At 37.4% G+C, this 16,672-nt stretch overlaps 2 protein-coding genes and 1 long non-coding RNA gene across 12 annotated transcripts in view; 2 read left to right on the forward strand and 1 right to left on the reverse strand.

Annotated features, from left to right (window-relative positions):
- The first annotated feature begins 6,055 nt into the window (after positions 1 to 6,055).
- LOC115433410 (T-box transcription factor TBX3-like) lies at positions 6,056 to 14,109 on the forward strand. The gene is made up of 7 exons (XM_030154799.1): positions 6,056 to 6,613; positions 8,991 to 9,258; positions 9,353 to 9,499; positions 9,939 to 10,015; positions 10,465 to 10,628; positions 10,869 to 11,422; positions 13,030 to 14,109. The coding sequence occupies exons 1-7, from the start codon at positions 6,261 to 6,263 to the stop codon at positions 13,309 to 13,311; spliced, it is 1,845 nt and encodes a 614-aa protein (XP_030010659.1). The 5' UTR covers positions 6,056 to 6,260; the 3' UTR covers positions 13,312 to 14,109.
- Positions 13,773 to 14,936, reverse strand: LOC115433411 (uncharacterized). Its single transcript, XR_003937358.1, has 2 exons — positions 14,535 to 14,936; positions 13,773 to 14,218 (listed from the first exon to the last, which is right to left on the reverse strand). It is a non-coding gene; the product is annotated as an uncharacterized LOC115433411 (long non-coding RNA).
- A 1,444-nt stretch (positions 14,937 to 16,380) lies between these two features.
- The window catches only part of acaca (acetyl-CoA carboxylase alpha), a 36,286-nt gene continuing 35,994 nt past the window's right edge, over positions 16,381 to 16,672 (forward strand). For 4 of the 10 annotated variants that reach the window (XM_030153434.1, XM_030153439.1, XM_030153441.1 and 1 more), the window contains exon 1: positions 16,383 to 16,610. In XM_030153434.1, coding sequence (XP_030009294.1) covers positions 16,529 to 16,610 — 82 coding nt within the window. In that variant the 5' untranslated portion in view covers positions 16,383 to 16,528. Of the gene's footprint in view, positions 16,611 to 16,672 lie in introns of all 10 variants that reach the window. The other 6 variants (XM_030153437.1, XM_030153436.1, XM_030153433.1 and 3 more) reach the window with 3 other exon arrangements.

Raw genomic sequence — 16,672 nt, forward strand, 5'->3', positions numbered from 1 at the left:
GGAGAACAAATGAACTCTATTGGCCTTTAAAACTATTTATTCATATCACAGGAGGTCTGCTTGGCATATGAGTGTGTAACATGTTTAAGAAGCAAAATATTTCTTTAAATGAACAAAGATTGCTTTTGTAGCCAATGCCACTTTAAACTAATTTTGAGAGGCTCCTCGAGTGTATCTTATAATGCATTTGTAAGGCTCTGATTAAATTTTAGGCTATTCATAGTTCCTGCAGTAATAACAAGAAGTATACTTGGCCCTCTCTGTAAATAGTAGTGGCTCCACTTCTGCGTCACTACATTAGGTTGGAATCCCAGACACTCCTAGTCTGGGCTTGAAACACCACAGCAAATGAGTTAATGCAGCCCAAAATTCATCTGGTTAATCTATTAGACCAAGTGTCTCTCTGCAAATATTTTGAAATGGCAGAAGAAAATTCAATTTAGTGTGTAGCATTGAATTAATACCACACTGGCTTAAGGAGAGCAATGTTTGCTGCAGGACTGTTTCAGTGGTTTGTACTGTAATGTATGTGTTAGAAATAAGGCAACAGTACTGACATAATAGGACACTGGAATCACTTCCATGCTGCCTTCTATATGAAGATGCGAGCTCACCCACAGCTCATGACCATAGGTGAGGGTAGGAACATAGATCTACTGGTAAATCAAGAGCTTTGCCTTTTGGCTCCTTCTTCACCACAACTCTTACAGCATCCAGATTACTGGCGATGCTGCCCCGATCCGTCTGCGGATTTCACACTCTAGGTTTCCTTCACCTGTGAACAAGACCTTGACATACTTAAGGTCGTCCACTTTGGGCGGTGACTCTTCCCCAACCTGGAGGACGCAATTCTTCCTTTAACGACTGAGAACCACGGCCTTGGATTTAGAGGTGCTAATCTTCATCCCAGCAGTTTCATACCCAGTGAACCCAGTTCAAGCTGGAGGTCACAGTTTGATGAAGCCATCAAGACCACATCATCTGCAAAAAAGCAGAGATGCAACCCTGAGGCCCCCAGTAAATTCAAATAGGACATTTGGTTATGAGGATAATACAAGTGAATTTGGTTTAAAACACATTTGGAACCAAAGAAGATCTTAAAAATCTAGAGAAAACTTTGGTGTAGCCTTTTTCATTAGTGTTATTAAAGGCTGCTTGCACTTATTGGTCTTTAGCTAAGATTACATTTAGGGTAGTAAACCAGTTGATGTTTCAGTGATTACTATTTCTTTGTGTTTTCTTTTGTTTTCCAAAGCAGAGCAGAATAGGCCATGTACTGAACCAAAAACTGGAGCAGGCAGCATGAGGATTTGGGACCTTTCCTAAATGTGAAGTGACAGGAGAAAGCTTTTGGCTCTTGTGGGATGTCCACAAAGTGGTGCCAAGTCTTCTTAACAAAGACACAGATAGTCTTATTAAAACCAGAACTACATGTGTTTCAAAGGTTTGTGTAGTCCACTCCAGCGTGGCTGCTGGTCCCTCTCTCAGCAATCAGACTCCCTCCTCATCCACCTGCTACACACCGCACAGCCACAGCTCCTTGTCATTAGGAGCTGTGAGGGTCTTTTCTGTGGCTGTGCAGCATCAGATTATTGTTCACCACATCCTGCCATAACCCGGACTTCACCACCATCCCCATTACCCACCAGACTCTGGCTGCTGCCATCTCCCATCAGGTTTTCTCTTTGTCCTTTCATTTGTTTGTCTTTAAATAAATCTGTTTCTCCTTTCAGCACCATCCAGGTTGTAAGATTAAGGGGAATTTAGAAGGATTTATTTGCAGAGCTGTATATTCATAGTGATGTTGCCAGGCCCAGACTGGCTAATCGGGAGGACCGGGACAATTCCTGGTGGGCCGGTATAATATTTAGGCTGCGAGGGCCAGAGTTCACTTTAAATATATATTTAATATTTTATTTATTTATTTGAGAGGGGGGGGGTGTTCAGTCATAGCACTGGGTTGATCACGTAAACCGCAACCGCTGTTCCTGGGCCCCACCCCCTCTACTAGCAAGCTGTTGTTTTTCTTCCTTTTTTTATTGCAGATGCACCTTGGCGTAATACGTCCTTGCATACAGTTAGTAGCTCTATACTGTAGCTGTGGAGCATATACGATCTGTGCTCTGTAGGCTGTCGATGGTCAGCTGTGTTTGCTGTTTGAAACATGGATAATAGAAAGAGCAAGGGTGGTGTGGAGAAGCAAGAATTAAAAAGAGGAAAGCTCTGGAAGCAAACGCAACCAAGAAGAGGAAAGTTCTTGAAGCAAACGCAGCCAAATGTACCAAAACCTGCAACTTTTTTCACAAAAATGACCTCTGGTTGGAAACAACTAATGAGGACGATGAAACTGGTAAACCACCTTTCAAGCTAGTTGATTATCAAGTCAATGAACTGTGTGGCATTGTGGCATGGAACATAACGTTATGCAATTTAAATAATAGTATGATGCGACACCACATAACTGGGAAACTTTGTCTTGTAGCTCCTCAGAGTCAGAAAGCAGATCCAGCAGCAGACAGCAGCCATGAGCCCACAAGTCCAGAGTGGCCAGGTAGGACTGCTCAGAGAGGGAAGATGATTAGAATAAATAGGCTACAATGAAGAGTATGGTGTAGGCCTGTTCAATATGAAAGGTGCTCTGAGATGCTGGATAATTCAGCCCTACATGAATGAAACTGTCATGAAGGCTTTGCAAAATAGAAGATTTGTGCTGAGAATTATGACCATTTTTAAAATGTGCTTTAGTGTCAGAAGCAGAGCCAGGAGCCAGTAGTGATGAGGGGATTGCTCCTGTCAGTATGGAAGGAAAAGGTGAGCTGTTGGAACAGACTGTGTGAACAAGCATTAGTTTCAGTAAAACCACTTTCTATACCCAAACCATATTTTATTTTTTATCATTAAAAGTGAGACAGTAAATACACAAAGCCCACAACTGAAAGGTAATAGCATAAAGTACTATCAAATAAGCCTGCATATTTTGCCAATGTAAATATCTTAATTAGTTCAGTAAGTCAAAATGTCTGTAGATATCATTTTTTATTGTGATACAGGTGCAGGCGAGTCTAGAGAAACTGGAGGAAGTGTGAAAGGGAGAGCAGAGTCTACTGATGACAGAGGAGCAGCTCAGCAACACAACCCTGAACCACTAGTCACAAATGAGACAGATGAAGATGAGTCTGTTGTTAGCTTTGATTACTTTTCTCACCCTCAGTCACAGGATATACAGACATTGTTTTCTTATCCTCGTCAAACCCCTAATATTACTATACCAAAAGTTTTCAATAGCAAAGATGGAACAAACCCCAAGTGGCTGACTTACTGTGAAAAAAATCAGTCTCTCTACTGCTCTGTTTGTCTCAGGCTTTGCAGAACAGTGTGTAGACCTAAAATGTAAGGTTATAATTACATGATTTTAATGATAATTGGTCGTGATCTAAAGTGGGCCGGTCTGAGGTATGAAACTCCAGGGCTGAAAATGAGTCTCAGTCGGGCCCTGGATGTTGCCATCAGTGTATAATCACAAGAAAAGGATAACTGCTACAGACTGAATATGTCACGATACGGTCCACCGTGTTGCCATATTGTCAACATGAGACACATTTTTATAATTCAGCATTTTTTTTTTTTCATGTCTAACCATCATGCTCTTCTTCAAATATTTTATCAACTTCATAAAACACACCATCTTCAAGTTCCCCTTTGTTAAACCAGTGATCTACTACTGTAAATTGCTGCTGTGACCTTATGTCAACAGCTGCTTGTGTCTAAGGAGCTTCAGATTTCTGAACATGATCTTACAACTGAATAGTGGTATTAAACAAACACACAATTAAATATTGGAATAGAGAGGAGACAAACAGAGTGATTTACAAAAAAACTGTCTTACAGCCTGCGTTTGCATAGACTGTTTATAATTGTAATCTGCCACTTCACTCCTACATGTCATTAAATATGACTCATTGAACACGGATCCTCTAAAACAGCTAACATTGTTAAAACATTGTATTCTTTGGTTCACTCTAAAATTTTCAATATGGCACAATTGTTTTCCATTAATTTCTATAAAATAAAAACATTATCATTCATAGTTTATCATTAGTAGCAGTATAGTATGAAATAGACATGAGTTCCATTACTAAAGTAACATAATTACATATATATCCAGGTATATTTTGGTCATTTGTCCTGTTTAGAGATAGTGTTCAACCCTAAAATCCAATTCTTACTGCACTGTAAGACTGGATAGTTGAGTTTACTTAAAAAATCTCAGGTAACTCACTGCCTTAAAAAAATTAAGTAATGAGTAATGAAAACTTGAGTGTATTAAACTTAAATGGAACTGCTATTTTAAGTACAACACACTAAATGCCAAGTTGATTTAACTTTAAATTTGTTGCAATGTCAATTGTTTTGAACAATCATTAGACTTATTATCATCAGTTCATTATATTCAATTTTATGTTGATTCAAATTAAAATCTCTCTGCAATATAAAGTGATTTGTATTATTATTCAACTTACTGCAATATTGCATAAATGGAGACTAAAGATGTTAACACACTGTCATCTACCAGTACAGGCTGATCTTCTACTTTGGGAAACCTCACTATTTCACTAGTTAAGCAATTCTCTTGATGAACAGTAAACCAGTTGTTCTTCCTATGGTTCTGACTCATGGTTTAGCTCTACAAAAATACAAAAACAAACACAAAAAGGCCAATAAACATTGCCATACACACATTAAGTCAAAATTAACACTAACACCACAACCCCACTGAACCCCTGCACATAAAAAGAACACATTTTGAACAACATGCCCAATACCCACAATGCAATGTGGAGATAAAAAGGTGTGGTCGTGACTAAAACTTGGTGATTTAAATCCATTCAACTTAAACTTTTTCGCACTTTTGACTATGTCTACAAATTAGTAGAATATACTTACCATTTTAAACTTAAATCATTTAAGTACATTGTAATTAAAGCATTTTAGTAAATACAATTTCCAGGCTTACAGTGTGTGGTGGAGGCTACACTGTAAGCCCGGAATTTGTATTTACTAAAATGCTTTAATTACAATGCACTTAAATGATTTAAGTTTTATGATGTTACTTTAAAATGTTAAGTATATTCTACTAATTTGTAGACATAGTTGAAAGTACAAAAAAGTTTAAGTTGAATGGAATTTAATCACTAAGTTTTAGTCATGACCACACCTTTTTATCTTCGCATTGCATTGTGGGTATTGGGCATGTTGTTGAAAATGTGTTATTTTTATGTGCAGGGGTTCAGCGGGGTTGTGGTGTTAATGTTAATTTTGACTTAATGTGTGTATGGCAATGTTTATCGCCCTTTTTGTGTTTGTTTTTGTATTTTTGCAGAGCTGCACTATGAGTCAGAGCCATAGGAAGAACAATTGCTTTCCTGTTCGTCTGAGTTCACTCACGTAGTAGAATATATTCCAAGTATTGTCAAAGTAAAATCAATTCTTGTACCAGCAAAAGACATTAAGGTTATTTCCATTAAACTTATGATATATTAAATTGGATAAAATCATAGCTAATTTGATCAGGAATAGGAGTATGATTTTGATTATCTTAAAAAAAAGTTGTGTGATGAACGATAAATTAATCTGGCTGCAATGGAGAAAGTTAGTCAGTGTAACCTAAAATGCTGTGTTGAATGGTTGGATAGTGGGGTTGATTTTACAACAGACTTAAAGTACAAATAACTTGTCTTTTAGTGTTTTCAACTTAATCGTTTAAGTTCAATACTTTTAGCATTAAAGTTGAACCTACTTAAACCAATTGATTAGTCGATCATTACTCAAATCATTAAGTGCAATCACTTGCCTCAGATTTTTTGAGTAAACTCTACTTATCCGGGCTTACAGCGTATACTTATTCTGGGTAGCTGCTGGAAATAAATGTATTTCATGTTTGAAATGATTTACATGTGAGAACACACCAGTGAGGCAGTGAAACTACAAACAGGATTTTTTTTTTAACCTCATTAGTGTCCTCACTCCTAAGCCACACCGTGTGCAGCCTGTCCCCCAGTGCCCTCTGCATGCTCTGACTGGGTGGATCTACTGGACACATCAAGGATCTTCATGTCATATGCACCCAGTCTGGTGGGTTTTTTTTGGAGATACAACAACTCGCAGAAATGTAAAAAAGTTGGTTTCAGTTTGGACATAGACTTCTGTGACACCCAGGCTGGGACTTTGGGGTTAATGTGCAGGTTCAACCGGACGCCCTGATGAGAGTTCCAGTTTGCGCATCGGCTGCCATGGCTTACCATCCTTTTCAGGGTCCCCAGCCTGCCTTTCCCGTGCCAACATTTTTCCCCCCCGCTCAGCCTTCGTTCATTCCTGCACTGAATTTCCCAGATGCCTCCCCCCTAACGGAGTCTCCTTCAGACCGTGCTGTCTGTGACACCAGGATGCGCGCGGCTCTGAGGCGCGACCTGCAGCCGGTGTCCGCGCGCACCGTGAAGGGTTCACAACCGCAGGACGGACTGGAAGACGACCCCAAAGTCACTCTGGAGTCCAAGAATTTATGGAACGCATTTCATAAAATGGGAACGGAGATGGTTATTACAAAATCGGGAAGGTTAGTAAACTAATACCATCTGTCCCCGAAAGCGGAATTTGGCACGTAATGTGGTAGCTATGTAGACGTCTGTGCTTCCATTCGTTTTGAACTGTTTGTAAAACATAACCCATGGTTCCAAACCTGCTTTGGCTCGTGACCCCGTTTTATTTATTTATTTATTTATTTTTTTTTATTTTTTTTTATTTTATCTAATTTTTTCGTGACCCCATTTTAACATCACAAATTTCTGCTGACCCCAGACATTCAAAACGGAGATTTTTTTTTTTTTTTTGCTAAAATTAATGTGTTTTTGATCATGTAGTAGTTTGCTATAGGCTACTATATTGCAAATATGAATTTTAGACGACATTTAGGCTATATAAAGAATATTATAGTGGACGGAGGCAGAAGAGCCAGGTGTAGATTGCTGCACAAAGTGAGGATTTTATTTCCCTTGGTCAGGATATGTACAGTCAGTCCAGCTTGGATTTAAAAGGCTGCAAATTAATACTGAAAAAAACAAACAAACAAAACAACCCAATAACTCAAACTATGAATTATGAAAGAGTGCAGCATCTTAAACTGACTACAATGAACATCTGAAAGATAAACAGTACCACAGTGCTTCAGTTTCAGCTTCACCGTTTGTCATGTCTTTTATAAATTGGGATTGTCTCTGTCAACTCACCATATATTTTTTATTAATATGTTGTTGTTTTTTTTTAATTAATACTAGAAATTTCAGGCGACCCCATTTGAATTCCAGGTGACCCCACGTGAAGTCCCAACCCCAAGGTTGAAAATCACTGACATAAACTGTCAGGCTTTCTCTCTATTTCTTCTATCATTACTTCTGTGCTCTCTCCCCAAAACAAGACTTGAATTGACTTGAGTTGTTCCATGAGACAATAGACTGTCCATCTGCGAGCAGTAAAGGGCAAAGACTACTGGACCAGCCATTGGTAACTTAAAAGTGACAAGCAATTCTATTGTGCAGGATACAATAAATGTAAAATATCAATTAAAATGCATTTAAAAAGCTAATTTGATATTAATTTGGGAAAAAATAAAGTTTCCGACAGGTAAAATGCACATTTTTTTGAAGACAAAAAAAGGGTAGTGATCCATCCATCCATGTAATTCAACTTGATATGTTTTCATAAACTACCTTTACCCTTTACCTATTTTACAAGCTCAATGGTGCATTTCTTTATACATATTATTGTAGAATAGCATCTTTTTGTGTGTGTGTGCACTGATGCTTGTGAATCTTTGTACAAGGGTAGGGCCAAGGACAGACCCCTTAAATTTTTAAACAGATCCATCCAAAGGGGTGGAAACTCTTTTTTTTTTTTTTTTTTTTACTATCCCTCTGTCCTTGTTATCATGACTGGTTACACCACCTGACAAAAATCAGTAAAACTCAAGTAATAATTTGTGACTTTGTGGTTATAATGGGACACATATTGTAACCTTTTTAATAACTTAATGTAAGTCTCAAATGCCCCATGAATGCATTTTAACAGAACAGATCATCTTCTAGTTTTCAGCTTTGATTCATAAGCCATGATGATAAAGTTTTCCAAAATGTAGATGTGACTAGCCTTGTGGTGACCTATTTGAACAGAACTGGATAATGTATAAATGTATTGATCTCAGATGACCTCTGTGATGATCTTTAACATTTTATTTAGGGACAAGCAAATTATGATGTTACCTGATAAGGTTTAAATGCACTGAGGTGTTAGTCAGATAAGTGACAGCTTTACAGCCGCTCATGTATACATACTGATTCATATCTCTTATTTATGCCATCTAAACCAAAGTCAAAAAGTAGCCAAACTCACTAAACATGTCACAAATACATCCTCCTAAGACCCACTGTCAACATTTGTGGACAAGAGTTTCACAACTTTATACAAAAAAAAAGAAAAGAAAACTGTCCACCACAAAGGACATTCCATAAAAATTTTAAAAACTGCATCTGAAAAAACTGTTGCGTCATGATGATTCCAATATAGGCACTTATTTAATAAAAAACAAAAAAGCTTGTACTTTGCTGACTTTTCCTGGGTCTTAGGAGGATATACCACCAAGGCTAAAAAATCTTCACTGCAGTCCCTCATGACTAACTATCCTGAACTCTAGGCAGAATGTTGATGTTGGTGAACCAATACCATAGAGAGAGATGAGTAGAGATGTGCTGTTTTATACTGAGAAAAAAAAAAAAAAATGTCAGTAGTCATTCTTCAGTTCATAGCTAGTCATTAATGCACAACTTTGATTGTCAAATATTTTGATCCTTAATTTATTCAATCTGTATGTAAATAAAAGCACAGTGTTCCTGAAATTAAAAGGAGTTCCTGACATTCACACTTGTCACACTGTTTTACAGGAGGATGTTTCCACCTTTCAAAGTGTGGGTAAATGGGCTGCATGAAACTGCAAAGTACATCCTGCTAATGGACATTGTGGCTGTTGATGACTGTCGCTATAAGTTTTACAACTCCCGCTGGGTTGCAGCTGGTAAAGCTGACCCGGAGATGCCAAAGCGCATGTACATCCATCCAGACAGCCCATCTAAAGGAGAGCATTGGATGTCCAAACCTGTTGCATTTCATAAACTCAAACTTACCAACAATGTCTCCGATAAGCATGGCTTTGTACGTAACAACTAACTATTTTCAATTTTTTTTTTTTTTTAATTTTCATGTTATTAGCATTGAATTCTGACATTCTTCTTCTTTGGTTTTCCAGACAATTTTGAATTCAATGCATAAATACCAGCCCAGATTTCACATTGTGAAAGCCAACGACCTGTTGAAACTTCCTTACAGCACTTTCCGGACATATGTTTTCCCTGAGACCGAGTTTATCGCCGTTACTGCTTATCAGAATGAACAGGTGAACCCAACACCACTCCATTTTTGCACATACTCAGAAATGTTTTTTGGGTTTTTTTTTACACTGAATGAAAATATTCCCATATTTTTCATCTTATCAAAGTTACTTATTTTATGACAGTGAAATGACAGACCCTGCAAAAAATATGGACTACCACATATATTCTTATAGTAAAAAAATAAATAACATGCTACATAATTTTGCAAGACAACTAATGGAGTAGATCAAGTACAATTCAGGCTGTCATTACATGAGTGTCTGTGAGCTTTGTTCAGTGAATAAGTTGCAGACTTTCTTTCTACCTGAAATATGCTTGAACTTCAATCTTATTGTGGTTTTTTATACAATGAAAATAAAGTATTGAATGGAATTGAACTTGATTTGAATTGAACTGAACTTGATTGAATTTAACTGAATTGAGTTTTTTTTTCCCCATCAGATCACCCAACTAAAAATTGACAACAATCCCTTTGCCAAAGGATTCAGAGACACAGGAAATGGGCGAAGAGAAAAGAGGTATTTGTTTTGCTGTCAGAAAACAAAACAGAGCATTTACACTACCAGTCAAAAGTTGGGACTCACCTGTTTTTTCTTTATTTTCATGTCTATTTACATTGTAGATTTTCACTGAAGTCATCAAAACTAGGAATGAACTCAAATAGAGTTATGTTGTTAAAAAAAGTGTGACATAACTCAAAGCATGTTTTGTATTTTAGATTCTTCAAAATAGCCCCATTTTGCTCTTATTACTGCTTTGCACATTCTTGGCATTCTCTCAATGAGCTTCATGAGGTAGTCACCTGAAATGATTTCCAAAAGTCTTGAGGGAGTTCCCAGTGATGCTGAGCACTGGTTGGCCATCTGCAGTCCATCTCATGCCATTTAAATGAGAAGGTGAGTCCAAACTTTTGACTGGTAGTGTACTTTAACTACATGTGGGCTAATATCTGAGTTTTTGTCCACAGGAATAAACAGTCAACCATTTCTTCCCTGTTGATGATTGGGGACCAGAGCAAAGCTGATCAGGACTGTGCAGAGTCTGATGACTCTTGTGAAATACGTAGTACCAGTGATAAGCTTTCACTGGAACTGGTGAGCAGCCGTCTCATGACCATCCCGACCAGTCAAGGTGTGTTATACCATGAAATAACCATTATGCCAATGTTAGGGTTAGTGCTATGTACCACTATGAAATTCAATTTTCTACACAGTCACTGAACAGAAATCTAACTAAGAAAAGGTATTGAATAGTTTATGCCAACATAAAACTGTAAGTCTTTGCTCAAATAACTTTTATGCCTATCATGTCTGCCCCCATTGTTTTATTCACTTAATGCATATAGCACTGAAAATGAGTATTTCCCCACAGATGAGAACAACATTGGAAGTGATTCTGATGTTGACCTGGAAGATGAGGACAACCCTGATACCGGCTGTTCTAAATCTGAACATGCTTCTAATTTGAGTTTGCAGAGTGACGACATGCAAAACAAGTCTACTGCTTGTAAAAGCAATGCTAATCAGGACACAACAAATAACAAAACAGTGTTGGGAACGTCAGATGATAAGTGCTTTGAGGTGATGGATTCTTCCAAAAAACCCTTGCAAGGAGTCAAAGACCAAGTTTCTCCAATGATGATGCAAATGCAGAGCTCATCACCCCTTAGACCTGGGTACCATAACACCTTAGCTTTATCAAACACAGTCAACAGCCCACAGTTTCATATGTATGGGTCACATTTGTTGTTTCATCCTGGACAACTATCAGGAAAAACAGAAGCTTTTTCCACCACATCTACGATGCACCCGTTTTCGTCTTTACCTAGAGTAAATCACCTAGATAACGGATGTCTATCTTCTCAAAACCTCATCTCTCCATCTCCTGTCATGTTTCACCTGTCGCAGCACACATTGCCATCACAGGTATGTCTTGGCAGGAAGATGATATTCTTTATTTTACTGAATTAACTGTGAAATTACTAAGAATTAACTACCAAAATTACATCATGAGTTTAAGAATCATGTCTGCTGGCTTAAAGGGTCAGTTTTCCTAAACTTTACATATGTTTTATGACTAGAAATATCAAGTTTAGACAGTTGTAATTTCATGTGATCCTGAGGCAAAGTATTATATTTTTCACTTTTAGCTCATTATTTTGTCAGTGCATCAATGTTGCAGACATGTGATTTTATGATACATTACACTATATGGACAAAAATATTGTGACAGATCAGTTACAGTTTATACGATATCCCATTCCTGTTGATTTGAAAGATTATCATCATGTCAGATATTGTTGATAGTTAACACTGTATATGTCAAATCAATATTTCTTTTACATTTTACGGATGATTTTTCTTCCTGAACGAGAATTAAAGCAATCAGTCAGTGACTTGTGGTTTAACATGATTATTTACGGTCATAATGGAGCAAACATTTCAGAAATCTAGAGTTATAACATATAAAACAAGTGGTGCCAAGCACAACAAACCCCACCCTTCGCACGTATTGTAGTTTATTTTGGCATCAATCGATAAATGGGAGGAAAAAAAGATTTTAAAAATTCATTTAAAAAATTTTACTTTTGGCCTACTCTTCCCAAAATGTAACCACATCTATTGTGGGTCACTGGCAATATATACAAACAATTTCATATGAATTCAACCAATAGTTTTGTTGCTACAGACATTTGAAATTTTGCCCATTATAAGTAAATCAAAAAAAAAAAAAGATTGTAAAAATTCATTAAAAATTTTAACTTTCACCTACTTTTGCCAAAATGTAATGACATCTATTCTGGGTCACTGGCAATCTATAAACCCAATTTGGTATGAATTGAACCAATAGTTTTGCTACTAGAGTGTTAACAAACAAAGAAAGAAACTAAACCAAAAACAGTACCCCTTGCATCCTCTTCAGGGGCAGGGTAACAATTCTAATGACAAAAAAAATCAACATTGCGTAAATAAACTCTGAACCATTATGTAAGTATTTTATATGACAGCGTAGACAAACGGAAAAAAATGCTCATTGCAGTGATATTTATTGCAACATAAAATGACAGTATGACATTTTATGATTATCACTTTGTAGCTCAAACCCTGTTAGCAATGAAATACCTGCATTCAATGCGTACCAACCTTTGTCCAAAAATAGTATACAATAAAATGTTTAGACTTTGCTAGACTTCTACCTCTGAAACCAACTAAAATAAAGAGATTTTTTGGGGTGTTTTTTTGGTTATTTTATTGAATATGTTTGGTGTTTTCAAAGACTTTAAAATTGCAATTGCATTCATCTTTTATTCTGTGTATTGTGTGACAGTAGAATGGTGTTCCAGTGTTAAAGTGACCATTTTTAGTCTGTATTTTTTTTATTTTCTTGGTCACATTATCATTTCTTTACTAATCTTTAAGGAACTCTATATGTATAAAATGAATACATAAAATTGCATATCAAAATCATGAAGGAAGATGAGATCCACACTAGCATTTCAATAGGACTAATGAACTGCTGTATCTTTGTACAGGGAATCTCACCCTTTGGAGGATTGTTCTCATATCCACATTACATGGCAGCACCAGTTGCAATCGCTCCAGCTCTCCCTACCTCTTCGGCCACGTCAGCCCTGGTCCGACACCGCTCTTTCCACAGTTCTCGACCCTGGATGCGATACAGCCCTTATCATATCCCCTCCTCTGTGACATCCGGCCAAAGCCTGTGTAGAAACAGACTGAGTAAAGGTTCACAATCAGACCTGTCCAAATCAGACAGTGGAGAACCAAGTCCAGTGTCTGACCATCATAAATAAACAATAATTATATGAATCCAGGGCCAACCAGAGGACTGCTGCAAGCACAACTAGCACTAAGGGGTCATATGAACTGGAAAACAGATGTCATCTGATTTGAGGACTTTACTAAATACTTCTCCTCAACAGACTCTATTTCATGTTATGTACAAATGAAGTGGTAGATATGATAATGAACAGACACAATTGTGTATTAAAATGATGCAGATAGCTTTACCATGTAAATATTCTGCAAATAAGATTTTTCACAAATATCCAAAACCTTATGTATTTCAGTTGCCACACATATCAGGGGACTGTTAATTTTGCCAATAATAAATAATTAAACTCTATGCCACTTTTTTTTTTGACTGTGTAGCACTGTGAATTATTAAGAAAAAACTCAGGATTTGTTTTCCACTAGCACTTAAAAATACACTTTTATTGGAAGTAATTTTTTGCTGGTATAATCTGTTTTTTGATTTTGTGAATCTATGTATGTGTGAATGTGTTTTTCACAGTTACATAAAGAGGATGTTAAGGTTTTGTTGCAGGTGTATGTGTATACTGGCATGTTAGTGCTATTGTTTACATGTCAGACACAGAATCATAAGATCCCCCACTATCAATGCTATTTCATCCCAAGTTGTACTTCACAAAAATGCTAAATTCATAATCTACAATGATGGTTCCCTGTAGTTAACAACATCTAAACTTTGCACACATGGCTGAAAATAAGGAAATTACTCCAGCTACTGCCTGCTTAACTTTTCTCTGTGTGTTATACATGAAAATCTGCTGAGTAGTGTTCTCTTTCCTGAAAAAAGTGCCTACCTGGGCCTTTAAAACACTGTGTCACCATAATAATCCAAAGAAAAAATGTCAAACCTAGGGCTAAAAGTTGGGTGGATGTTACTAAGGATTTTTACTAGATAATACTATTAACTGTATATTTCTTGTATTATAATGATTTTTGCTTACATGCATTTACATTCACTTTATTGCATGCCTTTATAGTTTTATCTTTTCAGTTCACTGCAGTCTGCACCTACTTACAGCCTAACTCTTCCGCTCTGGGCAGGTTTGCCTTGGGGTTTCTGTTTTTGCTCTATCCTACATTGCTTTATCTTCTAGATGTCCCTTCTTCCTTTTCTTAAACACACATTTACAAAACTGTGACATTCCATATTACTGCAATCTAAATGCTAATGTTTTAAGACATAAGATAAGTGACACAATGCAACAATTACTTATTGTCAGCTCACTGTCAGTTTTCTCAAAACATCTCTTGTATTGTGGCAGCATGCCTATACACCTAAAATAATAATAATTATTATAATAAAACACATTTTTAAACATATTTGACTTCCTTCATCATTCATAGAAAAAGTCCCTGTTAATGTTAATGTTGAAAGCCAAGTGTGAAATGTGCTATATAAATAAGCTGTCTTTCCTTTTCTTGCTGTGTTTGTTAGTTGTGGAGGCTACATACAGTATGTAACAGCTTTGTTGAAAGGATATACAGTAGGTGGAAAAGAAAATAGTGTCATAGTGCTTAGAGACTGCCATCTAGTGGATAAAAATGGAAAAACAGATATTAACACCTTGTGAGCCTCTGTTTATTGTCATTTATTGACCCTCCTATTCCAAAATGCTTTGACACAGCAAAGAGGACAAATTCTAAATAGAAAAACTGAGTAACAGTGATCTTCCACGCAAAGACAAGTTTTAATGTTCCCTCCTTTATTCACATGAGGAGAATGGTTGTCCTAGGTCAAAGCTGAGCAGGATAGATAGATAGATAGATAGATAGATAGATAGATAGATAGATAGATAGATAGATAGATAGATAGATAGATAGATAGATAGATAGATAGATAGATAGATAGATAGATAGATAGATAGAAAAAAAATACGTCTCATGCTCCCTGAATCATTATTTCAAAAACCTTAGAAACTGTCCAACTGTTCTGTCATTATATTCCTTTTCAACTTATGCTTGCTGAGCTGCTACTCACTGCATCAGTTTTAAAGGTACTGGCATCAGTTGACCTCCCCTTCGGATAAAACTGCCTTTAAATATGATGCTTTAAGCAAACAACACACGTGCATTTTTGGCAGCGGTCTATATACTGTAAGTCCAAAGCACATGCTGTACCACCGCACCAGACAGACACTTAAAGGAAAGGCCCGCCCCTTCCGTGACCCGCCCCTGCCTAGACCTCCCCAAACGCAGGCCACGGGTCACGCTGAAATCTGATTGGCTGTCCGTGTCAGACCTTCCTAGAATTAGAGGAGATAGACAAGACTCCGTTTGTGTACACTGTTTCTGACGCCGTAGACGCATTGAAGTCATTCGACAGGACTACGAGCACGAGGAGTTTTTTTTTTTTTTTTATGACACTGTGTGTTGAGGATTGTGAATTTTGTTTAGTAAAGCTGGCAAGGAAATCAAAACAACCTCCTCGGAAGATTTTTCAATTGAGGAGTGGTGTCACTGTGTTTATAATTTATGCTATTTATTATTTTCCCATATTGTTTGATCATTGTGGGTTTTTTTTTTTTACTTTTTACTGAATCATTACATCGAAAAGTAAGTTTATTTAATTTTATCATTTTAAAAGTACCGTTGGATCTTTTCTATATCTCGTATTTCTATAGCGGAAGTTAAGGTCGGAGGTCAATGTCCAGGAGTAACCTGGCTGCGCATCATCACATCACCCCACTCTCTGCTGTTGAAGCGTATGCTGGAGCTGTGTGACCTCATCATGATGTGATTTTTTATCATCACTGAAAACAGAGGTGTCCGATAGATACCTTTATCTGTTCGGTCAGTCGGGTAACTTTGTCAGGATTGCGTGTCGGCTTATCTCCACCGGTGAGTTGCTAGCTCGTGCGCTTATCTCAGGTAGTCCTGTCGTAAAGTGTGTTCGGACTGTTTTAACCACGCTGCAGTACGACACCGGCTGCAGTGGAGTCAGCAGTGTTGTATCTGTGTCATTACAGTAGCATTATAATGGTATTAGCCAGGATAGCTAACACCTAGCTGTGTCATTATTATAATCTGCGACTGGGTTTAACTCAGCCTGTGGTCGCTGCTGAACTAGACACCGCTAGCTTCGTACCTGACCGCTACATTAACTTAGCTGATTGAATATTCTAATAAGAAGTTCATTTGCTATGCTATTAATAATGAAATAAGACAGACGATTCGGTCTGTCCTTGGTGTCATTTTGTCATGTTCCCTTGGCTCACGCTTTTATTGAGCCTTGGTGCAGTGCTCGGCTTGTTTTTCTGGTCTCGCAAGGTGTGCCTTTCCAGTGAGTGTACTCTTTCAACTCAACGCAAATATTACATGTAGCAACGCAGAGGAGCAGACAGG

This window comes from Sphaeramia orbicularis, chromosome 14, assembly GCF_902148855.1.
Source record: "Sphaeramia orbicularis chromosome 14, fSphaOr1.1, whole genome shotgun sequence".
Lineage (NCBI taxonomy): Eukaryota > Metazoa > Chordata > Actinopteri > Kurtiformes > Apogonidae > Sphaeramia > Sphaeramia orbicularis.